This window comes from Sorex araneus, chromosome 3 (genome assembly GCF_027595985.1).
Source record: "Sorex araneus isolate mSorAra2 chromosome 3, mSorAra2.pri, whole genome shotgun sequence".
Lineage (NCBI taxonomy): Eukaryota > Metazoa > Chordata > Mammalia > Eulipotyphla > Soricidae > Sorex > Sorex araneus.
The window spans coordinates 24,043,658-24,070,673 of NC_073304.1; the positions used below are offsets into that span (position 1 = coordinate 24,043,658).

At 49.4% G+C, this 27,016-nt stretch overlaps 1 protein-coding gene across 1 annotated transcript in view; it reads left to right on the plus strand.

Annotated features, from left to right (window-relative positions):
- The window catches only part of VIPAS39 (VPS33B interacting protein, apical-basolateral polarity regulator, spe-39 homolog), a 33,195-nt gene extending 6,217 nt beyond the window's left edge, over window positions 1–26,978 (plus strand). The window contains exons 4-21 of the mRNA XM_055132920.1: window positions 66–168; window positions 3,306–3,452; window positions 4,931–4,969; window positions 5,298–5,362; window positions 6,280–6,336; window positions 10,164–10,256; window positions 10,701–10,734; window positions 11,420–11,522; window positions 13,642–13,669; window positions 17,816–17,889; window positions 18,413–18,488; window positions 18,874–19,008; window positions 19,890–19,931; window positions 20,264–20,353; window positions 20,981–21,067; window positions 22,337–22,426; window positions 22,825–22,929; window positions 23,814–26,978. Coding sequence (XP_054988895.1) covers window positions 66–168; window positions 3,306–3,452; window positions 4,931–4,969; window positions 5,298–5,362; window positions 6,280–6,336; window positions 10,164–10,256; window positions 10,701–10,734; window positions 11,420–11,522; window positions 13,642–13,669; window positions 17,816–17,889; window positions 18,413–18,488; window positions 18,874–19,008; window positions 19,890–19,931; window positions 20,264–20,353; window positions 20,981–21,067; window positions 22,337–22,426; window positions 22,825–22,929; window positions 23,814–23,834 — 1,389 coding nt within the window. The 3' untranslated portion in view covers window positions 23,835–26,978. The remainder of the gene's footprint in view (window positions 1–65; window positions 169–3,305; window positions 3,453–4,930; window positions 4,970–5,297; window positions 5,363–6,279; window positions 6,337–10,163; window positions 10,257–10,700; window positions 10,735–11,419; window positions 11,523–13,641; window positions 13,670–17,815; window positions 17,890–18,412; window positions 18,489–18,873; window positions 19,009–19,889; window positions 19,932–20,263; window positions 20,354–20,980; window positions 21,068–22,336; window positions 22,427–22,824; window positions 22,930–23,813) is intronic.
- The last annotated feature ends 38 nt before the right edge of the window (window positions 26,979–27,016 follow it).

Genomic DNA, 27,016 nt, shown 5'->3' on the forward strand with positions numbered 1-27,016 from the left:
TGGGCTTGGCCATTGCTAGCCCAAGCAGGAAGCGGTGATTGGCCAAGTCCCCTGTGTCTCTGCAGCTAAAGGAGTCCAAGCGGGCAGTGAATAGCCTCCGAGACTTCGTGGATAACGACGATGACGATGACCTGGAGCGAGTCAGCTGGAGCGGGGAGCCCGTGGGAAGTAAGTCCAAAGGCCCGTGGAGGGGCGGCTTCGAGGGTTGTCGCCAGCATGTCTGACTCCTCGGTGCGTGTCAGGTAAAGGGGAAAGGTTAGACTGTTTCCAGATGAGCACACTTCAGGAGTGTTGGCTTGTCTTTGGGACACACCTGCGGCCCCAGGGGATTCTCCCGGTGACCTCAGCGGCTCCCTCTAGCATAGCCTGCACTCCCGTGCCTCATCCCAGCTCTGGAAATGTAATGCGGGGAAAAGAGGGTGAGGGACAGGAGGACTTTCCCTATGGCTCTGTAGGTGGGTGTCCCGGGGCTAGTGCTCAGCTGGCTATTTCAGACGTCCTCGGGGTGTCTGTGAAAAACGAGATTCCTAAGTTTTAGGGATCTGTGTCTTCCCGTGACTGGGATAATATAGAATGATTGAATATTTTTGAAAGATGGACTGGATTGGAGGTTATGCTTTTCGCAAATGGGGAGACGGTCATTTCTGGAGAGGTGGATAAACACTCAGTTTTCCCAGCAGGCCATTGGCAGGAACATGATTCCGATTTGGTGAGCTGTGGGGGTGCCAGGGAGGGTCTCTTTTGTGCTGGGTACTGTAGTGATGGCCCTGCTTCTGTCAGGTGCTTCTGACCTGCAGTCACGCTGGGAAAGGGCTGGCGTGGAACTAGCCTGCAAAACTACTTGCTCTCGCCAGCAGGTCCCACTGGCTGGCTGCTCACTGGTACCATTAACACCTTCGCAGAATCCATCTGCTGTTTACGGTACTTTTGAAGGGGCTGCTGTCTTTTTAAACTGGAGATGCTGTCTGTCATGTGATTTACAGCTCCCAAAGTGTCAAAGGCATACAGCGGTGACTTTCCTTCCCACACACGGTCATGCCTCTGCTCAGTTCCCGCCCCCAGTCAGTGACCTCGAGCAGTGCTCCCTCCTTCCTATGTATTCTCCTTTCCATTTATTCATTTAGATCTGGCAGACACACCCAGTGGTACTTGGGCTGCTCCAGCTCTGTGCTCAGGGATCAGTGCTGACAGTGCTTGGGGGACCATGCGGTGCCCGTCCCTTGCTGGGCCTCCCACACCCCAAGCAGCTGAGCGCCAGCCTTTGTCGCTCTCTTCAGCCCCTTCCCAGGTGTCCATCTAAAGGTTCTCTTTGTGGGCATGGAGATAGATAGAGTACAGTGGATACGGCGCTTGCCTTGCATGCGGCTGACCCAGGTTCAATCCCCAGCACCCCATGTGGTCCCCTGTGCACCACCACGAATGATTCCTGGGCATAGAGCCAAGAGTAACCCCTGGGTATGGCCCCCAAATCATAAGAAAATTAAAAAATAAAGTAAAAGTTCTCTTTGCATTTGGAAATGTGCAGAAGTTAGACAGACTTACCTTTTTTTTTTTTCCACGAGTGGTAGCTTTATACCTTTTTCACTTGATAATATAGCTGAGCAATCTTCCCAAATTTCTACTTATCATTTAGAGCTTAATCATTTTCTCTCTGAAATAGAAGCACAGGGGCTGGAGTGCTAGTACAGCAGGTAGAGCCTTGCCTTACATGCAGCCGACCTGGGTCCCATCCCAGCTCCCGATATGGTCACTGGAGCTCCACCAGGAGTGATCCCTGAGCACCACACAGGCATAGGCCCTGAGCACAGCCCAGTGTGGCCCCAAACCCAAACGAAACAGATCGAATCACAGGGCTGAAGAGATAATACAGGAGCCTGAGACACTTACACACGCCTGCTTCCAGCAAACTAGTCCAGTCCTTGGCACTACATATGGTTCCCTGAGCACCACCAGGAGTGACCCCTGAGAATGGAGCCAGGAATAAGCCTAACTACCACAGCAGGTATAGCTCCAATACACACACACACACACACACACACACACACACACACACACACACACACACGGTAATAAGTAAAATAGTAACATGCAAAAGTAAATTGTATGGATTTACTATGATTTCTTTAACCAGTCCACTAATAGTGAATTTTAGATATTTTCTGTCTTTTGTTGTTCGGATTGTTATCAATAATTTTGTACTTTATCTGACAAGGGGGAAACCATAATCATTAAAATGATTTTCCCAGGGGGAGGCTTATTCATTGCACTCTGGAGGTATCGACCCTACGGCCTTCCCTTGGGTGAGCCGGAACTGTGTTCTGCCATGTGGGAGCATCTGGAGTGGCTGCTTGAAGAACAGCATCATGGGCAGAGGGTATCTGCCTCTGAGTCGAGACTGCCCCATGGGCCTCCATGGCACGGGACTGAGTCTGCCCCCACCAGCAGTGTTGGAGGGGCCTGTTTCGGTTGGAGCCTTGCCAACACAGGGGATTAGCAGGCATTCAGATCTCTGCCTTTCTTTACGGGGTCTGGTGGTATCTTTTTACTTATATACTTCTTTTATTACAAGTGAAGTCGGGGGGCAGAGAGATAGTACCATGGGTAGAGTGTTTGTCTTGCATGCGGCTGACCCAGTTTCGATCTCCAGGATCCCACGTGGTCCCCCAAGCTTGCCAGGTGTAAATCCTGAGTGCAGAGCCAGAGGAGCCCCTGAGCACCGTTGGGTGCCCCTAAAACAAATAAAAGTGAAGTTGAAGGCTTGTTTGGAGGCTCCTGCAAGGGACTGCCACTACTCTACCCTGGTCCGAAGAGCGGTCTGTCTCGATTTGGGAAGCCGTTCTCTTCCAAAGCTCACAGCATCGGCAGGGCCATACCTGCAGTGGTGAGGAAGACTGGGACCCGCTTAGCCACGTTGGGGCTAGAGAGTTAGTATGGGGGGTAAGACCCTTGCCTTGCATGTAGCTGATACCTGTTCAATCCCTGCTACCAAATATGACCCCCTGAGCATCAGGGGTCACTCCTGAAAACAGAGCCAGGAATTAGACCCTGAGTACCCCAGGTTGAGTATCTCTTCATATGTTAGACAGCCACTTGAATCCCATTTTTTCATCTTCCCCTGAGCCCCACCCCCATCTTCAGTTGATTAGTTTCTTTGGTTCTAACATTTCTCCTACCTCAATTTTTAGAGTCCGTGTCAGCCAAACATCAGGGCCTCCAGTGAAAAGCTTTTACAGCCAGTGGAATGCTTGCTTTTAGGCTTCATTTGGGAGAAAAATGACTTGATTTCATTTTTTACCGCCCCACAGGTATCTCATGGTCCATCAAAGAGACTGCGGGTAACAGCGGGTCAAATCACGACACGCGGGATCAGCTGAAGAACCGAAACAGCTTCTCCTCCTATGCACAGCTCCCCAAACCTGCTTCCACCTACTCCCTGAGCAGCTTTTTCAAAGGTAAAGAGTGCCAGTTAAAAGGAAACAGAACCTTCGTTATTTTCAGTTTTTGCAGAGTAACAGGTTAAAATTTTTATTTACTCTAGAGGAAAAGATTATTGACAGATGATGACCTCTCGGTGGAGCTAGCTGTTGGGGACTGGGAGCAAGGGGAGTTCAGAGGGGTTAGACTAGAACATGATGGGCAAAATTGACATTGACCCTGTGACATGGATGACGTCCCTTACCTTGGTCAGAATTCCTCCCTGCCCCTGTCCTTGAGGCCCTGGTCGTGAGAATGGAAGACAGAGCGGCCAGTGGCAGGATAGTTACACTTGTGATCCAGTGTACTAAAGATACTCACTTTACAGCATCCACCACAAAGATCCAAGGAGCGATACCAAAGCCAGCGTTTCTAATGGCTTTGTTCATATAACCAAAAGGTGGAAACAGCTACTAAAACATCCATTGGCTGGGCAATAGGTGAGCAAAATGTACCTGCAATGGAAATGTATTCACTAAAAGGGAAAAAAAAAAATTCTGGTCTAACACTGCAGTCTGAATGAACCTTAAAGACTTGATCCAAGTCAGATAAGCTAGGCACAGAAAGCCAAATACCGTGTGCCTCTATTACTGCATGCTACCTAAAATAATCAGGTTCAGAGAGGCAGAGAAGAGAGGCGTGACAAGGGACTAGATTTAAGGTAGAATGGAAGTCTAAGGGGTCCAGACTCTCGGCTTGGGGTGATTTTTTTAAAAGGCCTGTAAACAGATGACGGTGTTGGCTGTGTGATGTAAATGTACTCAGCACCCCCAAACTATGCTTAATGAAAAATCCTAGATTTTATGTGTATTTTTAAACCATTTTTTAAAATCTTCCCTTCCTTTTGTTTTCCCCCCTTCATGACACACCAAATTTTTGAAGTTAACTAAAGGCTTTTTACTTATTTATATTTAATAAGTAAAATCTTTTTAATGTGTTCGTTGATTTGGGCCATGACTGACTGGCATTGCTGGGGGTGGGAAATGACTGGGGCCCCTCTTGGCACTGCTCCAGCCTGGGTGCTGAGCCAACACCCAGGATCACACCTGGAACTGGGGGAGGCGAAAACCTGGGTCCTCACATGCTAGTTAAGATATACCTGACCATTGGAGCCACATCCTTGGCCCCTAGGTTTTTGCTTATCTTATTTTTTGTTTGGGGACCACATTCAGTGGTGTTCACAGTATACTCCTGGTTCTGTGCTCAATGACCACTCCTGGCAGTGCTGGGGAACCACATGTAGTGCCAAGGATTCAGCTGGGGTGGCTGTGTACAAGGCAAGCACCCTTGGACACCCATACAATCTCTGTAGCCCCCCTAAAATGCTTTCTACGCCTTAGGATTCTACATAGCATAAACAAGGGCTATCCTGCACCCTTCGCTGTATCTAATACTCTGGTGGGGACTGGTGACCTCTTCCCTCTGACCTTTTCCCTCGTGTGCTCTTTACCTTTAGGGAGAAGTAGACTTGGAAGTTTCCAGTCTCTTTCTGATGGTAGGCATTGCCCCTCGATGGCTGCGGGAGGTGTTACTGATGTGTGGTACAGTCTGGGGAGGTCAGAAGTCCAGCTGGTAACTAGCCACTCAGATCATGTTTCCATTATTAGAGAAATGTTCTGATACCAAGTCGGCTGTATTTCTGGCTCAGGCCAGGGGCTATGTTGTAGGGAGCCCGTCCCTGGGAGGGACTCAGGCTTCCTTGGGGCCATAAAGATACCTGGGGAGCCCACAGGTCCTAAAATTCTATGTCAGAAGGAAGTGGCGGGGGAACGGGACGGCAAGAAGGTGGCATCCTTGTGAACTAGTGGCCTCTTGTTTTTCAGCTCTCTCGGACAGTACTGCCAAGAGCTACGCTCCCGAGCTGGGGCGGCCCAAGGGGGAGTTCAGGGTGAGTTCGATCTTCTACTGGCTGACACTGTACACAGTCTGAAGTGATTGACATATGTCGCCTAGCTTGAGCTTCCCAAGTTCTGGAGCAAGTATTCTGATCCTCTTTTGTAGATAGGAAAACTGAATTTCTAAACATTCGGGCTGCCTCGAGTCTCAGCTAGGAAATGTTGGAAATTAGACCAGAAAACCTCTTTTCTGGAGCCAGGAGATAGGACAGTGCTTACGGTGCAGGCAGAGCACACACATGATCCAGGTTCGAGTCCCGGTACCCTATGGTCCCCTGACCAGGTGCCTCCCTAGAGGCCTCCAGTGCCACTGGGTGGTCCAGCATTCCTGGGACCCCAGCGCCCAAGCAGTGACTCGGGCTCCTGCTTTGAACCTATTCACCAAGAATCCCCAGTAACACCCCCACACCCACCACCAGGCCTCCTGAGTTCTGCTTGGAGACCCCCCAGTTTTATTTCATTTGTTCGGCATTTTTTTTACATTTCTGATTCAGTCCTGACCATTCTGCTGCCTCTTGAAGGTTGTCCTCTGACACTTTTGGTCATCAGTGTTGTCTGGAAATACATGGAGCTCCTATTCCCATGAAGCACATAAAGTACATAAAGGAAACGGATTGTAGAGTCCCTCGTGTGACAAGTTGCCACTGAAGTTCTGAACAGACAGGCATTGGGTTGCCAGTTTTGTCAACTGGTTCCCTTTCTCTTGATCCATTATCCCCTTGCCATGTGATTCAACCCTGTTCCAGTTGCTTCTGAAACTTCAGGCCGTTTCAGCTCTTCTTCTTTTTCAGCCGTTACTTTTGGTAAAACGTTTCCCTTTAGAAACTAAGACTGGGTTTGAGGTCAGAGCTCGCGTGCTGTTGATTCTGACCCCACGCTCCGTGGGACTCACGTGTCGCTAATTCCCCAGGATTACAGCAACGACTGGAGCATCTCGGACACAGTGCGACGCCTCCGGAAGGGCAAGGTCAGTCCCCTGGAAAGAATTCTTGTGCCGGGCCAAGGAGGAAGTGCCAAGTCTGGGGCAGTGTACAGGGCCCCTGGCTCAATCCTGTCCTAACACAGCCTCCTGGGCAGTGTTTGGTATAGTCCCAGGGACCCTCAGCACTACCAGGGAGATCCCCCACAAAAAAAAAATTTTTTCAAAAAGAATTTTAGGGGACTTCTTTTTTATGGGGGTGGTGGTCATGCCTGATGATGCTCACAGGCCATTCTCGACATGCTTAGGAGACAGAACAGAGCCAGGGCTCGCACCCAGGCCTCTAAGGCAAAGCCTGTACTCAGCCTATTGAGCCTGGTCTCCAACCCTCTTTGTCTACTTCCTCTGATCCCCCCACTTTCCACAGTTGGTGTTCCCGTGGCGATGACTAGACACACACTAGACGTGCTCACGCATCGAGGTGCTGACAGTGGGCGGGGGTGGTGGGAGAGGCCACGCGTCACATGGCAGCGCTTGCTGGGATCCCCGTCTCGTGGCTATACCCGTGCATTCTGGTTGTAGTGCTTGCTGGGACGTGGCTCGGTGCTCACACATGCGTGCCTGGCACTCTGGCCACATCTGATCTTAGTTGCTGTGCTTGCACACACCTGACTGTAGTGTGGCCAGAATTCACTCGTGACACCAGGGATCTCGTATGTCTTGAGCTGCCAGACACAGGCAGCAGAGCTGCCACCGTCACTCTGGCCACATGTGGTGGCACCAGGGATTGAACTGAACAACCTCAGGCCTGCCCGGGGGGTCGGTTAGCCACCGAGCCACTCAGGGAGGGGTTCTTTTCTTCTGTTCCAATTTCTTTTCTGGTTTTAAGGGTGTTTGGGGGCACCCCTGGTGGTACTCAGGGCTTACTCCTGGCTCTCCACTGACAGTGCGTGGGGGGCCTCTGTGTGTGCTAGGAATTGAAGCTGGGTCGCATGTGTGCAAGGCAGAGCACCTGCCCGCTGTACTGTCCCCTCTGTCTGGCTGTGCTCAGGGCTTACTCTTGGGTCTGTGCTCAGGGATCACTCAGTCATATGGGGTGCCAGGGACTGAACCCGGGTCGTCCCCATGCAAGGCAGGTGCCCTTTTCACTATGCTATCTCTCCAGCCAGCCTTTTCTTCCTTTTTTTTTCCCCAGTTATAATTTGCATATTTACAGTAGTGTTAATATTTAGGTTTTATGTCCAATACCTCCTCACCTCACCACCAGCCCAGGTGCCCAGGACCCTCTACCCTGTTACTTCCATTCCTCCTTATCATGCCCCCTGGCCACTCCCACCCTGACTCGGGAATCTCAGTTCTGTAATCTATGTCCACGGGTTTGTCATTACTCAATACTGTGACCCTTTGTTGTGTTTTTATTCTGTATATCACAGATGTGTGAGATTATCTGGTATTTGTCCTCCTCTTTCTGACTTATTTAACCCAGGGAGGACTTCCTAACCTCTTTCTTCAGTTGTACTTATTGAGTGAAGTGGTTTTCAGGAGAAAATAAATCGAGTTGGAAAGCCAGCTCACCAATTTTGAATCTCCACTCTTGGTTTGTGGGGGGGAAATGATGAATAAGAGGAAGATAGTACCTTTAAGAAGATTGGCTGGAGAGATAGAACAGTGGGTGTGGCACTTGCCTTACATGCTCCCAGCTGGGGTTTGATCCCCAGCACCACATATGGTCCCCTGAGCACTGCCAGGAGCGATCCCTGAGTGCAAAGCCAGGAGTGACCCTGAGCATCGCCAGGTATGACCGAAAATCTTAAAAAAAAATAAAATAAAATAAAATAAAGGGTGTTGGCTGAGACAGAGCTTATGGGCGGGGCCCCAGGTCCATCACGGCACCACATGGTCCCTTGAGCATCACTGGGAGTGACCCTTAACAGAGCTAGGAGTAACACTTGAGTACCTCCAAATGCAGCCCAAATATAAACCTCTGGGCCCTAGGAAGGTGGAATTATATACACAGGAAACCACCATTAATGTTATTGTAAATCACAGTTCTTTAGTTGATAAAAAGTTTTAAAAAAATAGAATTTTGCAGGACATCACCCACATGCTGAGTTGGGTGGAGTAGCCTTGTCACTTATGATTCCTGGCATCACAGCTAGTGTTTAAAATTAGCATGGCACAGCTAAGGTTACGCAAGCTTGGCGGCTGAAGTATACAATACCTCCACCCCCGCCCTCAGAGCACCATAAGTAAGTGTGTGAGCACTGCAGCCACGGGTGAGTGACTTCTGTTCATCTCAACGGTAGCTGAGGTCTGGAGAGATAACACAGTGGTTAGGGAGTTTGCCTTGCACGTGCCTGATCTAGGTTTGATTCCTGGCACCCCCGATGGTTCCTGAGCATCCCCGGCAGTGACCCCTGAGTGCAGAGCCAGGAGTAAGCCCTGAGCACCACACGGTGTAGTCCCCAAACAAAAAACAGCTAAGCAGCCAAAAAGTAGCATAAAAAGCCAAAGAGTGCATTGAAAAGTGCAAAAGGCAAAACATCAAAGTTTGTGTGTTGGGTGGGGGGTGGGGGTTGGGGGAAAGAGGATAAAAATAAAACAAAGAGGGGGGCTGGAGCGATAGCACAGCGGGTAGGGCATTTGCCTTGCACTCGGCCAAACTGAGTTCGATTCCCAGCATCCCATATGGTCCCCTGAGCACCGCCAGGGGCGATTCCTGAGTGCAGAGCCAGGAGTAACCCTTGTGTACCGCCAGGTGTGACCCAAAAAGCCAAAAATAAATAAATAAATAATAAAACAAAGAACGAAAGATAAAGAATGGTAGTGGTTGGTCTTTGGCTTATGTCTGTGTTCTGCTGTGAGTTGCCATCTGGTTATGAGTCAAGTCAGGATTCATTTCCTTTTTGTCCCTTGTAATACTCTGGGAGTCCACTCTGTAGGTGGAGAATTCCACTCTTGGAGTCCCATCTTCCCCTTAGAATTACCTTAGTGCTTTTGTTGAAATCCCGTTGACCACATAAAAGTCAGTTGACCACCTGTTTTTGGACTTTTCGTTTCAAGTTGCTTGATTTTTCTACCTTAATACCAGGAACACTCAGTAATTATAGCTTTGCACGGTGCTCATTTGAGTTTTTTGGCTCTTTTTCTTCCAAAATTGTTGTGGCCCATGTAAACCCTTTGTTCTTAATGTAAAATATTGATATCTGCTTGTTTATATCTACCCAAAAAGGTACTGGGATTTTGATTTGGTTTGCATCAAATCTGTAGGTCAATTTGGGAAACTTGACATAAAATAATAATAATGATAATAATAATCTAAGAGCTGGAAAAATAGTACAGTGCAGAACACAGAGCCAGGACAGAGCTCTTGGCCTTGCATGCTGCTGACCCCAGATTGCTTCCCAATACCACATACAGACCCCTGAGCAGTGGTGAAGTGAGCCCTGAGTCACAGAGCTGGGCATCGGCCCTGGACACTGCCAGGTGTGACCCACACACCCCTCCCAAATAAATAAAAGTATATTTTTAAATAGAATAATGTTTTTAAGTGGAACACAGCTCTAAATGCAAGCAAGTACTAAAATTATAGGACTTCTAAGAACGAGCTGGAATGTGACTCAGTGGTAGAATACATACGTTGCATGTATGGTGCCCTAGGTACCATCCCCAGCACTTCTGGAAATGAAAAAGTAGATGAAAGTCTTGGGCTTGGGTGAAGATTTATCACTGAGTGCTGGGGACCATAGTGTAAGAATAAGGAGGCTCTTCAGGGGGACATCTCCTTCCATTGCCCCCAACTCTTCAGTGTCTGGTGACAGGACTGCAGAGCAGAGCACTTTTCCATTACGTTCATTCTGTTCTTACTCCGCCAGGTCTGTTCACTCGAAAGATTCCGCTCGTTACAGGACAAGTTACAGCTGCTTGAAGAAGCAGTCAGCATGCATGACGGAAACGTCATCACCGCAGTAGGTTTTGCAGATTTCATTGTTCTGTGCATCCTTTTCTGAATGTCTGTCAGAATGGACTGGGACGTTTGAGGTTAAATATCAAGTGAAAAGCCCGAAATTGCCCTCAAAGGGTAGGATTCTCTGTCACCCGTGCTCTGAGGCAAGCTGGCGCAGCGAGCCTGTGTCAGAGACTTGGTTATGACCAGGAAGCAGTAGTTTGCCTACTCGTCTCAGAAATCATGTGAGGAGAGAGGGATGTCACGGAGTCTGTCAGAGCCGGGTGTCTCACCAATGAGGGCATGGGTTGCAGTCTCCCCGGGCACAGCTCAGTTCTGGCTCCTCCTGCCCCTGTTCCTCTATCCCGGGGAAAGTCTGTTGTGTGGCCTCTCCACGATGACCCTTGAGTTGCTGACCTGACTCCCCAATACTTGGCACACAGGACATTTCATTCTTTCCTTCCAGGTTTTGATCTTCCTGAAGAGGACGCTGAGCAAAGGTGAGCATGGTCTGAGAGAAACCTTCAGTCAGCCACCCTGGCAGGGAGCGCCTCGAGTTTTCTTCAGAGACCCTGGGTGCTCTGAGACTCCCGAGTATCCACATCTCTAGGGCAGTCGGTCATCCTCTAGGGGGACAGAGGCGTCACCTCCGCAGCCCCGTTAGTCACAGACTGCGAGGTGACCGTGTTCCCATGGATGACGTATTTTACAGTCTTACAGATAAAAATCATGAGCTGGTTCAAAAAAGTCCAAGCCTAATACCCTGCCATAGAGGCAGTGTGGGGTGGTGGGAGACGGGACTGGGGAGGGTGGGAGGGATGCTGGGTTTACGGGTGGTAGAGAATGGGCACTGGTGAAGGGATGGGTTATCGAACTTTGTATGGGGGAAACATGAGCACAAAAATGTATAAATCTGTAATTGTACCCTCACGGTGATTCACTAATTAAAAATAAATAAATTAAAAAAAAAAAAAAAAGTCCAAGCCTGCAGTAAGTGCTGTGGTTGGGTTGCTGTAGGCTACCAGCTGGCTCGGTGACTAAGCGCTGCCCTGGAGTGGGGGGTGGGGGGTTGAGCCATAGTTCCAGGGGTCGTTTCTGGCATCTGACTGGTTTGGAAAGAGGACCACTTCTCCCCAAGGAACAAGCTTCCATCACTCCGACCCATCTTCTCCTTCCTGCCTGCAGAGATCCTCTTCCGGGAGCTGGAGGTACGGCAGGTCGCCTTGAGACACTTCATTCACTTCCTGAAGGAGATGGGGGACCAGAAGCTGCTCTTAGACCTTTTTAGGTAAGCGCTGGTGGTCTCTGTGATGTTTCTGAGTGTCTTCGTGCTGGGAGTCCAGAGACAAGGAGCCCCTGTCTTGAGTCTGGAAATGCTTGTTGTTAGAGAGCCCCGGGACCCAGTGTCATCACCACAGCCTGTGAGGAGGTGTTGGCTGTGCCGCCTGGGTTCATCCCTGCCTCTGCCTGCAACCTGGACGAGTTCCTGAGCCCTGCCAATCATCAGTTCTCACCTCTGTAAGATGGAGAGAGGACGATGCCTATTCCCTTCCATCCTGAAGGGGGAAGAGTTATTGTGTACAGAGACTTGGAGTAAGGCTGAGTCGCAGTGGTAGTCATTTTGGTTTGATTTATCCTGTTTTGGGGATACACCTGGTGGTCCTCAGGGGCTGTTTCTGTCTCTGTTCATAGGGGTCACTCCTGGCAGTGTTTAGAGACTGGATGTGGCACAGGGGATCCACCAGGGGTCAGCTGTGTGTGAGGCAAGCACCTTCACCCCGGAGCTATTGCTCCGGCCCTATAGTATTAGTAAACAGTAAGCATTTAGAATTCAAAGACTTAGTATAAAAAATTTACAGACTTAGAATAAAGGCACGTTTATTGACCCCAATGAGAAGAACCATAAAAGCAGCAAAAGCAAATAGAACTTTCAGTCAGGATAAACTCATGGAAGCAACTAGGAACTGAGGCAGGCCCATGAGACTAGGTAGGGTTCAGGTGGGTGGAGAGGAAGAGGTAGGCAAATCTGGGGTCAGGGCAGGGGGCTGGTCATGTGTCTCTATCATTTTGTCTTTCCTGTCTCGGTTCAGTCATTCCCACCATTAGATTAACGTGAATGTATCTTACATCCTTTTTTGTTTCTTTTTTGTTTGGGGGCCACACCTAGCCAACTCTCCCTTTTATTTTTTTTTTTATTGTGGGGCCCACACCCAGTGGTGCTCTGGGCTTACTCCTGGCTCTGCACTCAGGCATCACTCCTGGTGGGTTGGGGGGACCATCTGGAATGCTGGATTCCGGGTGTGCTGTGTGCAAGACCAATGCCCACCCACTGTCCTATAGCTCTGGCCCCCGACATCCTTCTTCAGTGTCAGGGAAGGAGGTAGGTTTCTTTCATACTGGCATATGGCCTAAGAACCCAGTGACTCCAGTGCCAGGTGGCACCACGCCGAAGACCAGAGTAGGGAAAGCAGGTCTAGTGATCAGGTCAGGACTGTAGCTGATCAGCCAGAAATGTGGCGGAAACCTGTTCAACAGGGAGGCTGTGTCCCCTGTGTCCCCTCCCCCCTCCTGCTACACCTCTGCTTCCTGCTTTCATGCCTCGCCTCCTTCTCTCCACCTACCCCCTCTCTTTTACCTCTCCCTCCTTCCTTCCTTCTTTTCTTCTTCCTTCCATTCTTGCTTCCTCTCACATGACTTGGTTAAGCATCCCTTCCATTCTGAAGCGGAGATGTTCCTTGCAGCACTCCGGAGTAGGAAGGAATCCAAAGCAAGAAGCCTTGTTCCTCAGCTGGAGAGAGAGCAGGAAGGGAGGCACTTGCACTTGCCTTCTGCGCGGCCCACCAGGTTCTGTCCCCAGCACTGCATATAGTACCCCAGGCACCACCAGGAGTCACTCCCAAGCTCCTCAGCAGGAGCCTGCCAGCCTCACCACCCTTGCAAAAATATTTAAAAAATTTTTTAAAGTCCTCCATTGTGGGAACATAACATCACATTCTCTATAATAACAAGAAACAGTATAGCAGAGTCTTTTCAAGGTAATATTTACAGAGAAATTCATCATTTTTAAAAAATTAAAAAATAATCCCTCAGATTACTGTAGGCCAAGGTTCTTAGGAGCTCTGAACCTTCCTCTCAGACCTGTTAACGTGACAGTTATTCATGCTCCGGAATGCCTCTGTGCCCTTGCTGTTGGTTTAGCTCCAGTAACCGTGGGACCAGTGACTCTGGAGCCAGCCTCTATTTTCAGGGAGCTGCTGGGGGTGGGAAATTAAGAAGGGATGAGCTTTGCCGTGTTGCTGAGAGAAGTCAGACTGGCCCGTGCTTCTCCCGAGCAGCCGTGCTGTTGTGTGCAGCTGTGCTGGCGCATGAGTCGATTAAACCGCCCTACTCCCTCTGCTTCTCCCCAGGTTCCTGGACCGCACAGAAGAGCTGGCGGTAAGTGCCCTTTCTTTCAGCCGGGGCCCTCTTTAACAGGACTCTCGGTGTCAACCCGGCCTCCAAATCCCCACGCGGATTTCTCTGCATCCTTTCTTTTGGTATTGATTAAATCCAGAAGAGAGCATTGAGGAGGCCTGGAGAACATAATCCAAATGATGTCCGGTTAGGTTTCTCTGTGTTCTTTGGTTGGGCTTACAAATAGGTTCTTCTGATAGTACAGTGGGTGGGCTCCTGCCTTGCATGTGGGTGACCTGGCATTCCATATTGTCCCCTGAGCACAGAGCCAGGAGTAAGCCTTGAGCACTACTGAGAAGATAGATAGATAGATAGATAGATAGATAGATAGATAGATAGATAGATAGATAGATAGATAGATAGAGAATAGAGAGAGAAAGATAGGTATGTATGTATGTGTGGTGTATATATATAGGTGTGTATATATATATATATATATATGTGTGTGTGTGTATATATATATATTTTTTTTTCCAGTTACTAACTACTGATTTATAGAAGTTACAGATACCAAAGAAAATGTTTAATGCTAATAGGGATAAGAAACCAAATAATTAGGGCTGGAGAGATGGTATAGTAGGGTGCTTGCCTTGCACATGATGGACCCAGGTTTGATCTCAGGCATCCCATATGGTCCCATAAGTCTCACCAGGAGTAATTCCTGAATGAGCCAGTAGTAACCCCTGAGCGTCATTTTGGTATGGACCTAAAACAAAACAAAACAAAAAAAGAAAGAAAAGAAAACAAATAATATAACCCATTTCTTCCCCCCCTCACCCCCCCTTTGGTTGCACCCAACAATGCTCAGATGTTATCCCTGGCTCTGCTCTCAGGAGTTACTCCCGGGGTGCTTGGAGGACCACACTGGATGCCATGCAAGGCAAATGCTCTACCCACTGTATTATCGCTCCTTTCATAACCCATGTCACATTTTGCTAAAGCTGAGTGGCTTAGTATAAAAGTCAACTTGGCACATAATTTTTCCATTATAGAATGAACTCCTAGAATAGAAGAATAAATGTTTCCAAATATTGAATTGTAATAATAAAACAAGTGATTCATTTTTCAGCGCTTGGCCCAGTGCCAAGCTAAGCATTTCTCTATGCCCTCAGCGGTAGGGTCATTTCTTTCGTCTCTGTAGCACACATCTGTGGTGGTTCAGATGCTCTCACTCAGCATGATTTAACAGTGATGGTGATCTCCTTGGCCCAGCCAAATATAACTCAGGAAAAGGTTTCCCAGTTACACTTTGTAAACAGAACCTAAATCTGTAAACATCTTTTATAGACAAATGATTATCAGTCTCTAGCAATTATTTCATGTTTCAAACATTTTGGGTGGGGGTGGTGGAAATTGGGTCACACCTGGCAGTGCTCAGGCTGACTCCTAGCTCTGTGCTCAGGGATCACTCCTGGTGGTGCTTAGGGGAACTGTATGGGTGCCAGGGATCAAACCGGGGTCGGCCACATGCACCTTACCCACTGTGCTCCAGACCTTCTAGCAATTATTTTAGAAAGTTTTTCGTTTACATTTTTTTTTTCATCTCTGTATTTTGAATCTGTCAGGAATTTCCTTCATGCCACATGACCATCCTTATTTTATTCTGTAGTGCTGGGGATCAAAATCAGGCCCACACACATGCAGTGCAAGTGCTTTTCCACTGCACTACTTCCCTGGTGCCCATTTTTTTTTCTTTGAGAAAAAAAATTTTTTTATTTGCTTTTTAGGTCACACCTGGCAATGCTCAGGGGTTATTCCTGGCTCTACACTCAGGAATTACCCTGATGGTGCTCAGGGGACCATATGGGATGCTGGGAATTGAACCTGAGTTGGACATGTGCAAGGCAAACGCCCTACCCGCTGTGCTCTTACTCCAGCCCCCAAAATTTATTATTTTGCAGTTTGATTGTTAACAGAAATGTTTTGGGCAACTGATTTTTACCTAAGAAATTTTTATTTTTCTTTGTTCTTGTGTTTACATTGAAAATGGTTTATTATGCATGTACATAAAACTGGAGATCTTCTGCCTTGTAAGCATTAAGGGTAGCAATGCTAGTAGACTGTTCAGTTTATCCTTACAGAATACGTAGTGGGTTTTCTTTGTGGGCTACCCCTGGCAGTGCTCAGGGCTCCATATGGGGTGTCAGGGACCAACCCTGCAAGTGCCCTACCTGCTGTACTATCACTTCAACCCAGAGTATGTAGATTTCTGTAGTAAGATATTTTCTTGAAAGACATATGCAAAATTGAATAATAGAATAATCATTGCTATTAAAGATTACATTATTTAATAGTGATTACGTACTAAATATAGAAGATTAGATTATTTCATAATATTATCTCTAATAGCCTTTTTATCTTACACATATCTTCCAAGCTCATTCTCTTAATATTTTTACTATCAGTCTGTTTATTTCTTTGGGAAAGAGTATGGGGCACACCTGATAGTGTCCAAGGGGCGCGTCCAGCAGTGCTCAAGGGACCATAATGACAGGGCTCCCACATACAAAACATGTACTCTAGACCTTGGAGTTATCTCCCCGCCCTGATCTGTTTATTTCTTTTCTCTTGAAATGTTGAGAATTTGGGGCTAGAGCGATAGCACAGCAGGTAGGGCGTTTGCCTTGCACGAGGCCGACCCGGGTTCGATCCCCAGCATCCCATATGGTCCCCTGAGCACTGCCAGGAGTAATTCCTGAGTGCAGAGCCAGGAGTAACCCCTGTGCATTGCCAGGTGTGACCCAAAAAGCAAAAAAAAAGAGAAAAAAGAAATGTTGAGAATTTTTTGTTTGATTTTTTTTTTTGGAGGGGAGGTGTGTTCTTGGACCACACGACAGTGCTCAGGGCTTACTCCTGGCTGTGCACTGAGAGATCACTCCTGGTGGGCTCAGGGGACAGTATGGGTACTGAGGATCAAACTTGGGTGGGCTGCATGCAAAGCAAGAGCCCTACCCGCATTACTATCTCTCAGTCCTCTTGAAGTGTTTTTAATAATTGTTTATAAAATTACAGCTTTCCTATCAGCATTAATTGTTGCTGCATTTAAACCTTGTAATAAAAGTAGATGTTTAAGGGCCAGAGCGCTTGTACAGTGGGTAGGGCACTTGCCTTACACTCGCATGACCAGGTTTGATTCCCAGCCACCCCATATGGCCACCTGAGCCTGCCAGGAGTGAAACCTAAGCCCAGAGCCAGGAGTGGCTGAGCACCACTGGATGTGGCCCAAGTACAAACCAAAACATTAATTCATTAATTAATAAAAGGTGAACATTTTACTGCAAGTGTAAAACAATCTTGTGCTGTTACACTCTGAAAACATCAAAGTGCAAGAAAAAAGTAGACATTTATGCCGAAGTTCCTATTGTAAGATTCTCTAAGTTACGTGTAAATCCCTCAGCCCTTGAATATGAATAGTTTATCGATAAGGAATCAGTGTGACTTGCCCTGTTCATGTTACTGAAAGTCATACTGTCATCGACCATACAGAAGGTCAGGGATGCCAAAAAGTAGCACTGAATGGGGCATTTAGGCCTTGAGCCATCCAGAGACCAGGGCTGAAGCAAAAGCTAGTTTTGGTTAAATCCTGAAGACCGAGGCAAATTAGAGTGAAGCTAGTTGCCCGGCCCGCTTCGTGCTTGAGCGTAGCTCGGTACTGTCCAGCAGAACATCTGTGATAATGCTGTTAAGTGACAGCCACTGTCACAATTACGTTGAGTACTTAAAAGTGACTAATGAGAGACTGGGAAATAAGTCAAAGGGCTGGGAGCCCATGCTTTGCAATTGGGACTCCCATTCTGATTTCTGACACTGCATGTTGTCCCCTTCACCCACAACTCCCCCGCCCGAGCACTGCCTTATTCCCTCCCAAATAGAAGTGACTAGTGAACCAAAGCCCTGAATTTTAGATGTAAATGTAATTTAAATGTAAATGCAAACAATAGTGTTTCTAGTGGCTCCCATATTGAAGAACCATATTGAAGCTATAGCTAAACCAAAGAGATTTTGAATGCATTCTTTGTTCTCCCTGTCTCCCACCCACACCTAGGAAGAATCCCGATCATGAGGAATTTCAGTCACCAGGGTAGCAAGTCTGCTTACAGCTCAATGCCGTTCTCTTGTTTTTTGTAGCTATCCCATTATCGAGAGCATCTGAATATTCAGGACCCTGAGAAACGAAAAGAATTTCTTAAGACGTGCATTAGGTAAGTATAGAGAAGTGATTTTGATCATAAGTGCCTTAAGTGCCTTTACATATAAGGAGTGAAGAGAGTGAGAGAGAGTGGAACAGCTCAGGAGGTGAAAGGCCAAGCACAGATTCCTCACGATCATCAAAGGTCACCCTGTACTTCAGTATCTTATGCTGTTACCCCTCATGTTTGAGGGCAAACTGAGGAAAAACAAAGAGAGTTTAGAGAATTTTCTGGATTTTTTGGTCTGGTTGGTTTGGTTTTTGCTTGGAAGCCACACCTGATGGTTCTCTGGGAAGTGTGTGTCCTGGGGATTGATCTCAGGCCTCTGGCATACAAAGTGTGTGTGTGTGTGTGTGTGTGTGTGTGTGTGTGTGTGTGTGTGTGTGTGTGTGTGTGTGTGTGTGTGTGTGTGTGTGTGTGTGTGTGTGTGTGTGTGTCCACGAACTTCGTAGGCTGACAGCGGTGGTGGTTAAGTTGCATTGGGTGTTTTCTGTTCGAGCAGAGGAAAGGTACTAACTCTCTGGCCCTCCCCCAGTTTGCCGTTTTCAGCAGAAGATTCCGCACACATTCAAGATCATTACACACTCCTGGAACGCCAGATCATCATTGAGGTTGGCCTCCTGGTCTCCGCATTTCCCACTGCATGTCTACGCTCAGTGCTCTGCTCCCGACTGCCCTGTCCTTCCCTCCCCTGCGTGCCAGCCCCTTCTCCCCACTCCTCACACATCTGCCCTGCCTCCCACTGCTGCCCTGGGACTCTTTCCTCCGAACCCCCAGAATCCCGTCTTATTCCTGTTTCTCCAGCTGTTCTCCCTCCCACTGAAATCCACCCCCGTTTACAGACTCCTGGCGTCCCACACTGTCCCGTGCTTCCCCCCCTCAGGCCTCCTGTCTCAGTGGCTGTCATCCTGAAGCAGTTTAATACCACCCGCCTCTCCCGTACAGACAGTGATCTGTTTTTTGTTTCTCCCCACCCCACCCCCCCGACTACACCAGGCGAATGATCGACATCTCGAAGCTGCGGGACAGACGGAGATCTTCCGGAAGCACCCCCGCAAGGCTTCAATCCTCAACATGCCCCTCGTGACCACGCTCTTCTACTCCTGCTTTTACCACTACACAGAGGCCGAGGTGCAGCCACAGTGTGAAAGAAATCCCTGGCGCCCGCTATCCCCCCTACCCGGCCCTCCCCCCCCACACACACACACGCATACACACACCACACCAGAGGAACATAGCCAGGTGCCAGTACTTTGCAGTATTTTGATGCTCTCTATTAACTATGGGTGCATGTAGTTCTTGGCAGTCTACCTGGCAGCTCTCCTGGCCCTCGGCAAGGGTAAGCCAGGATGGAAAAAGGGTCGTGAGTGAGTGAGCAGGCGTGTAGAATGGCACATTCTTCCTCACCAGTGCCGGTCCCATTGCTGTGCGAAGGGTCTTCACTGTGGGCTGGCACAGTGCAGAGGAGAGTGGCAGTGAATTAAAAGGCTGCAAGTACATTTTATTTTCTTTTTGCTTGGGGGCCACACCGAGTGGTACTCAAGGCTTACTCAGAGTTCTGTACTCAGGGGTCACTCTGAGTGGGGCTCCAGGGACCGTGTGTGGTGCCAGGGATCAAAGCCAGGTTAGCTGTGCGCCAGGCAAGCGCCCTCCCTGCTGTACTATCATTCTGGCCCCTGCAAGTGCATTTTAAAACATTTGTAAAGAGGTTTGAGTTCTATGGTCATCAACGTGGACATGATCATAAGGATCATAGGGTTAGAATTAAGTTGGGAAGTACCACCATTTATTTTTAATTCAGTGTCATTGAACTGGTTGTGGTGATAATCCAGTTAGACTCAGCGGGGTTGGTTGGTTTGTTTGTTTGTTTTTTTGTTTTTCCCTTTCCCACCCCTCATGGGAGTTTTTCTCCTAAACTAATTACTAGGTTTCCAATGCCTTGGCAGTGGAAAAGAAAATGCAAGATTGGAAAGGGTAGTAACTCTGAAATTCCTTCTCTACTTTCATTGTAGGGGACTTTCAGCAGTCCTGTTAACCTGAAGAAGACTTTCAAGGTACATATAAATTGGCCCTTGTTTTGATAAAAGCAGTGGGAGGGTCGCTTGGAGCAGGTGTGTCCTTATAGCCGTGCACGGTGAGTCCTTAGCCCGTTAGCGGCAGAAGGAGACACTGGCGGGAGGGGAGAGGCTTGACCCCAGTGGCCTGCAGCAGTGCTGGGCTGGGGAGGGGAGGAAGGTGGTGTTGAGGTGGGGGAATATCTGAGTTGCAGGCCGTAGAATCAGGGAATCGGCAGCACGGGATATTTCGCCAGTCCTTCACAGACTTTTCGTTACCCCTCCCGATGCATTTCTGCTCCCACTTAACTCTCTGCCCGTCTCTTCCCTAGATCCCGGACAAACAGTACGTGCTGACCGCCCTGGCTGCTCGCGCCAAGCTTCGAGCCTGGAACGATGTGGATGCCCTCTTTACCACAAAGGTGAGTGCCCCGGGACTCAGGGCGCCATGTGGATCAAACCCAGGTCAGCCAGGTATAAGCTGCTCTGCTCTCTCTCTCTGGCCCCTACAGTCTCAAGTTCTATAAATTTCCTTTTTTAAAAAAAAATCTTTTTTTATTGGTTTTTGAGTTATACCTGGTGGTGCTCAGGGCTTACCCTGGCTCTGTGCTCAGGGATCACTCCTGGCAGGGCAGGGAGGACCATATGGGGCACCAGGGATTGAATCCAGGTTGACTGCATGCAAGGCCAGCGTCCGCCCTGTTGTACTAATTGCTCTAGCCCTCTACCTAGATAAGTTTATAATGCAAATATTAAGTCAAGGCTATTTTCAATTGGCAATGTTCAAAGCCCCTGCCTTATTATCTACAGAATTAAGAACTTATTTTATGCCACTGACGCTTTCCCACTCTGAGAAAAGCTCCCGATTATTGACTCCCTCCCAAGCTCTCAGGTGCGTTGGCTTTTCCGAACAGCTCATGTCTCATTACTGCTCTGTTCCCAGGTCCCTTCTCCCTCCTTGCACTGTCCTTCTGGACCCACCCTGAGGTCAGTCCCAAGTGTCTTGAGTGCGTCTGTCCTAGCTGCTGTTGCCCATCTTTCCTTTTCAGAACTGGCTGGGCCACACCAAGAAGAGGGCACCCATCGGCTTCCACCGGGTGGTGGAAATCTTGCACAAGAACAGTGCCCCGATGCAGGTAAGGGTCCCGTCAGAGAGGTGGGCGAGGGGCCCTGGGGAAGGCCTCACTCCCTGCTCAGTGATTGGCCCATTCTAGTCCCAGCCAACGGCAGCATCGTGCCTGAGTTAGAACTGGAGCTAGAGAAGCCCAGGAGGGAAGTTCTCCTCTGCCTGAGGGAGCTGCAAGCCCGGCCTGGTCCTCGCTGAGCGGCATCTGTGTCTAGCCCTTGGCAAGCCCTGACACACGGGCACGTGTTAGAAAAGGGCCGCAGGGAGCAGTGGTCCAGCACTGGACCAGATGCAGAGGAAGCCTGAGCTGGCACAAGTTGCCCGCTGCAGGAGACAGGGGGATGTGCACTTCCGTCCTCTCCTGGGGGCCCCGGAGGTACACAGAGGGCCCCTCAACTCCCCACTGCGGGACTTGTCCCACAGGTGCTGCTGGGAGCTGCAGGCATCGCAGACCACAGACAGACTCTTCCGTCTTCTTGGATTTCCCCCATCTTTCATTTTCATTTTTATTTTTTTAATGTAGGAGTACTGCTGTTTATTCAGCCATTGATTAAGTTGATTGAATTGGGCGTGAACTCTGCATTACTTTACTTTTTTTTCCTTCTTATTAAATCACCATGAGTTACAGTTACAAAGCCTTCATGTTCGAGATTCAGCCGTGTAATGACCAAACACCCATCCCTTCGCCAGTGCACGCTCTCCGTCACCATGTCCCCAGAATATCCCCCCTACCCCCCATCCCAGTCCTCACCCTGCCTCCAGGGCAGGCAATTTCCCCAATACTCTCTCTCTACTTTTGGGCGTTATGCTTGCTCCAATTTTCCCACCACCATTCAAGATCCTTGCCTCAACCCAGCCTGAGAGCTGGGGCAGATGCTAGGGCATTTATTGCTCATTGCTCATTTTGAATATCTTGGGTGCCGCGGCCGCATGCTTCTGGAATCCTAGATTGTAGATGGTTGGGTTCCAGAGACATTTCTGTAGGCCACTAATCCATTTTGGGATTCAATTGGGCGTCTCTAGACCAGGGCTGCTGGTGCGTTAAGATGGCACCTCTCGGCAGATTGTGGGGGTGACAGTGGCAGATTGTGGGGGTGACAGCCAGACTGACGAGTGGGCAGGGAGCTGGGGAGGGACAGCCTGGCACCTCTGCCACCATGTGGCATGGAGATTTAGTCCTGGAACCCGCATACCTGGGCCTTGCTTGTGGAAGCTCTCGTCCCCCATCTTTTAGTTCATGAGTTGGAGAAGCATTAATCAGAAGTTTATCTTCCCGCAGATCTTACAGGAGTACGTCAACCTGGTGGAGGACGTGGACACAAAGTTGAGCTTGGCTACCAAGTTCAAATGTCATGATGTCGTCATCGAAGTGAGTCCCCAAGAAATACCTACCCACAGTGGAGAGTCAGGGACCCAGAGTTAGCCCTCCAGTGGAAAATGGGTCCGCACTCTATTCCCTTCCTGCATCTTGAGGTCAGTTTTGACTGGCTGGCCAAAATGGCCTGACAGTTCATTTGGACCAGCTCTCTGGTATTGTTTCCCCGGACTTCTGGCTGCTTTCTCTGGTCTCTTGTCAGTTTGCTGTGTAAAATTCAGACCCGACTCAAGACAGCTGAGCTCTGTCGACATCTTTCCAACAGGAGGTGGCGATAGCCAGTGGCCGCCCAGCCTCTCCCTGACCCTCAGCTCGATGCAGGAGTAGCATGGGAGGCAGAGAGCCCGCGCCTTGTTAATGCAGCTTTTACTGTCTGTCTCTTTGCTGCTCAGACCTGCCGGGACCTGAAGGACCGCCAGCAGTTACTAGCATACCGGAGTAAGGTGGACAAAGGGTCCGCCGAGGAGGAGAAGATCGACGTCATCCTCAGCAGCTCGGTGAGCCACCTCGGGCAGGTCACAGAGCAGCAGCAAGTGTCTGTTCTCTGGGCCAGAGCGTGGTTGCAGTCAGCTGACCACATAGGCTCAGGGCCAGAGACTCTGCTTGAACAGCAGGGTGACATAGGTGACGGGTGTTGAAATAAGGGTGACTTCCTTATTTCAGATTGAGCTCAGACTGAGACTTGTTTTTCTTTTCTTTTCTTTTCTTTTTTCTTTTCTTTTCTTTTTTCTTTTCTTTTCTTTTTTCTTTTCTTTTCTTTTTTTTTCTTATATCTTTGCCCTTTTTTTTTTTTTGTCCATACGTGACATGGCTATCATGTCACAGAAATCACTCCTAGTCATGCAGGGGGACCAAGCTCTGGGCTTCCACATGCAAGGCCTGCACTCTAGTCCTTTGAGCTGTCTCCCTGCCCTTGGCCTGACTCTCAGACTCAGTTGAGGCAAGGATGTATTAAACTGAGCAGGGGGGAGGGACCAACAGCCGGAAGTAGGGAAACTCACATTACAGATTCCGAGCATCTCACCTGGGCAGTCGCTCAGGGGCTCATATGACCAGCCTACGTGAGCGAAAAAGGGTAGAGCAAGTTGGGGGAACAGGGGGGTCTACCCTGGGCTCATCTAAAGCTGGCTCCTCTTGGTCAGGACAGAGCAGAGCCTGTGGCCTAATTCAGGCTTGTGGGGTGCAGAATAGGTGCTCGATTTGTCTCCAGATAAGTGACTTCCCCACAATTAAAGAAGCAAGCTCCCACCTCCCCCTTGGTTCTCCCCTCACATCTCCTAGCTGTGAGCCATGCTGTACAGCATTTCCCACCCCGCCCCGCCCCACCCCCACCTCTCGTGCCTTTTGGATCCGTGAAAGCTGTTCATTGCTTTTCCCACAGCAAATTCGATGGAAGAATTAAGTGACAACAGCTCCCCTGACCTGCCTCAACTCTTCCCTTCCTGCCCGTGACAGAAGGTGGAGCGAATTCTGTGGGAGAGCGCCCGCGTCACATCTCCCGGGTCCAGGCAGTGCCCGCTCCTCCGGGCAGAGACCCGCACAGGGCACAGCCGGCCTCACCCTGCGCTCCCGCCCCCACGGTCCTCTCCAAAGGCCACGATGGGAAGCTGTGACTCACGAGAAAGTTCTCTCCACCTGGTGCTCACAGGACGGTGGGAGTGATTTCTAGATTGGGCCCATATTGGGCCCGAACTCTCTTGGTCTGAGATGAGAGGCTGCCTCAGAAGAGAATTCTCCTCGACTCACAAGGACGTGGCATCCAAGGTCGACCAGTCCATGCCTCTCAGTTCATGATGACCTTGGCCACAGTGTTGACCACTGGCCGTTCTCTTCTGAAGGAAGTCGAAACAGAACAAACTTCTTACCTCAGGAAAGGTAGTGGTGTTGCCGGGACCTGCTGGAGGCGCCCTTCTACCAGACGACACAGAGACCCCGGGATAGAGAGCGCCCAGATGTTGCTTCCCTTCCACCCGCGCCCCTCTGCCGCCCTAGCCTCGCCCTGTGCAAAAACTTCCGGTTCCTGTCCCCTCCACACACAGCCACCGCCTGTGGGGGGGATGAGACCCCCTGACCCTGTCCTCTGCTCCTCCCATCTCAGACCCCAAACCGTACATGGAGCTCAGATTCAGCAGTGCTCAGGAGCTCTCCCTCTCCCAAGCCCTCACTTCAGTGGAAGCTTCCCGCAGTTCCCTCAGCAGGGCTAAGTGGCATTTCTGATTGTGCAGATACTAAGATGCAGGCATTGGTTTCACAGTTGGGTTTCAGGAAGATATTCTGTAATGTTAGGTCGCCGCCCTGTGCCAGTGTTAGCCTCTCTTCTCCGTGGCTGGGTTTCCCAGACATTCCCAGACTACTAATAAAGCCATTTCCTCCTTGGTACCTTCTTCTTTTCCTCCCGGTTATTTTGTGCAGAACAATGAAATAATTGTCCTGACTTTGGGGACCATGGCAAACCTGTCTCCATGGCTGCATTAGGCTGTCAACACATGCCAGATTATGGGGTAAGAGTGCCTCGTGGTGACCCAGAGTAGCACGAAGCTGGAGGACAGAAGACCTGGCCCTTGACCCAGCCCTGCTGACAAACTGCCGACCGGATGAGACCCTTTCCCTCTGGACTCGTTGACTCTCATAGTACGGCATGATGCTCTAGGACTTCCGAATGGAGATAGTGACTACTGGGGACAGATACCTGTTGGCTGGTCTCAGGCCGTGTGGTCCTCACACGGAACTCATTTTGCCCCCACCCCAGGGGACCACAGGCATCAGTGCTCTCTGGACTTTATTGTCAGAACTGGATGGGGTTTCTGCATCTTGTGACAGAGGCGGGAGCTGTAGCTCCATAACCTCCCACAGCGAAGAAAGCCCCTGCCCTCATGTCAGGAATGCGAGCACTGAACCAACCTCCTGTAAGAGAACGTGCCTCCTGGCTTGGCCTCCCACTTGGAGCCCCCTTTTGCTCTTTCAAGTAACCCCATCTGGTTCCTTTCCTGCGGGAGAATCCTTCCTCTTGAAGACAGAAGAGTTTATGTTGCTAAATCATGCTAAGTTATTGACCGATCTTCAGTGTCAGCATTGACTGCTTTGCCAGGGTTCCTTTAGAGAAGCAGATCGCTAAGAATATATCCTGTTTGGGCGGACTGGCTGTCTCTGTGGGATTCAGGCACTTGACCTTACTCAAGGGTGGCAGTTGGTTAAACTGTCTCTAGGAGGTTCTCGTGTCTGGTGGGAGATGGGGCTGCGTGGTACAGAGCAGGGAAGGGGAGGTGGAGAGGAAAGGAGCACGGAGACGAACGAGAGCTTACTCATGGCCTGGAACCCATGTCAGTTCCATCCCAGCCTCTGATGTGTGGGTCCTGCTAGGGGTTTCCAGAGGGAGGTGTGGCCACTATCCACCACCCAACTGGTGTCCACACTGAGTGTCTATGCCGACCTCGGATGCATGAACATAAGCTGCTGCTCCACCTCCACCTGCCAGACGCTCTGTGATCCTTAGAGTCTCACGGAGAGGAGGGATCAGAGAAAATGTGTAGCCTTTCCAACTTACACAAAGCCACAAACACTGGATCCATATTTCTGAGAGCACCAATGAAAGCCAGGCCTAGAATCCTTGGTCATGCAAGGTAGTCTGTGTTGTTTTGGTCAAGCTGGGTGGGTTTGAGTTCCTCTCCTTCGGGCGTTAGGCTGACATGCCCACCTTTTGTGGCTCAGGAAGTGTCGCTTTCACTGGAGAGCCTCCAGACTTCTCTATTCGCCTTGCCCCCACCATCCATTAAACCCCCTCCACCCTTGCTTCTACCCCCATCCTCCTCCCCAATGAAACCTGTTTCATTGTCAATGGCCAGTGTCAAAATTACTTTTATTTGAATCAATTTTTTTTTCACTTTGTTTCCTTTTATTACACATGTCCAGTGTCTCCTTGTTTGACTTTGTGTAATCGCCTCAGCGGGACCAGGGGCCGAGATCTTCAAGGCTGCTCAGATCAGGACTTGGCTTCTTCCACCCAGATCCCTCATTTTCCAGTAGCTAGGCAGTCACACCCAGAAACTGCCCCCCCCCCCCCATGCTATGTAATCCCATCAACAGCCAGCATTCAGAGACTATAAAACCAAGCTTCTGGATGTGCGCGGCCTCATTGCGGCCAAGCAACATCTGATAGCCTAGTTCTCCCTCTTGGAGAACTTGACAAGCTACCAAGAGTCTATTACCTGCTCGGGGAAGCCTGACAAGCTCCCCATGGCATATTCATATCCCAAATACAGTATATACATACCTCTCAGAGAGACCGGCAAGCTACCGAGAGTAACCCGCCCGCACAGCAGAGCCTGGCAAGCTACCCATGGCGTATTCAATATGCCAAGAACAGTAGTGATAGGTCTCATTCCCCTGACCCTGAAAGAGCCTCCAATCATTGGGAAAGACGAGTGAGGAGAGGCTGCTAAAATCTCAGGGCTGAGTGTAATAGAGACATTATTGGTGCCCGCTTGAGTAAATCACAAACAACAGGATGACAGTGATACAGTGATAATCCCCTCAAGTTCTATAATGTTGTAAAAAGGCAAATTTTCTTTTTCATAGTTAAATAGT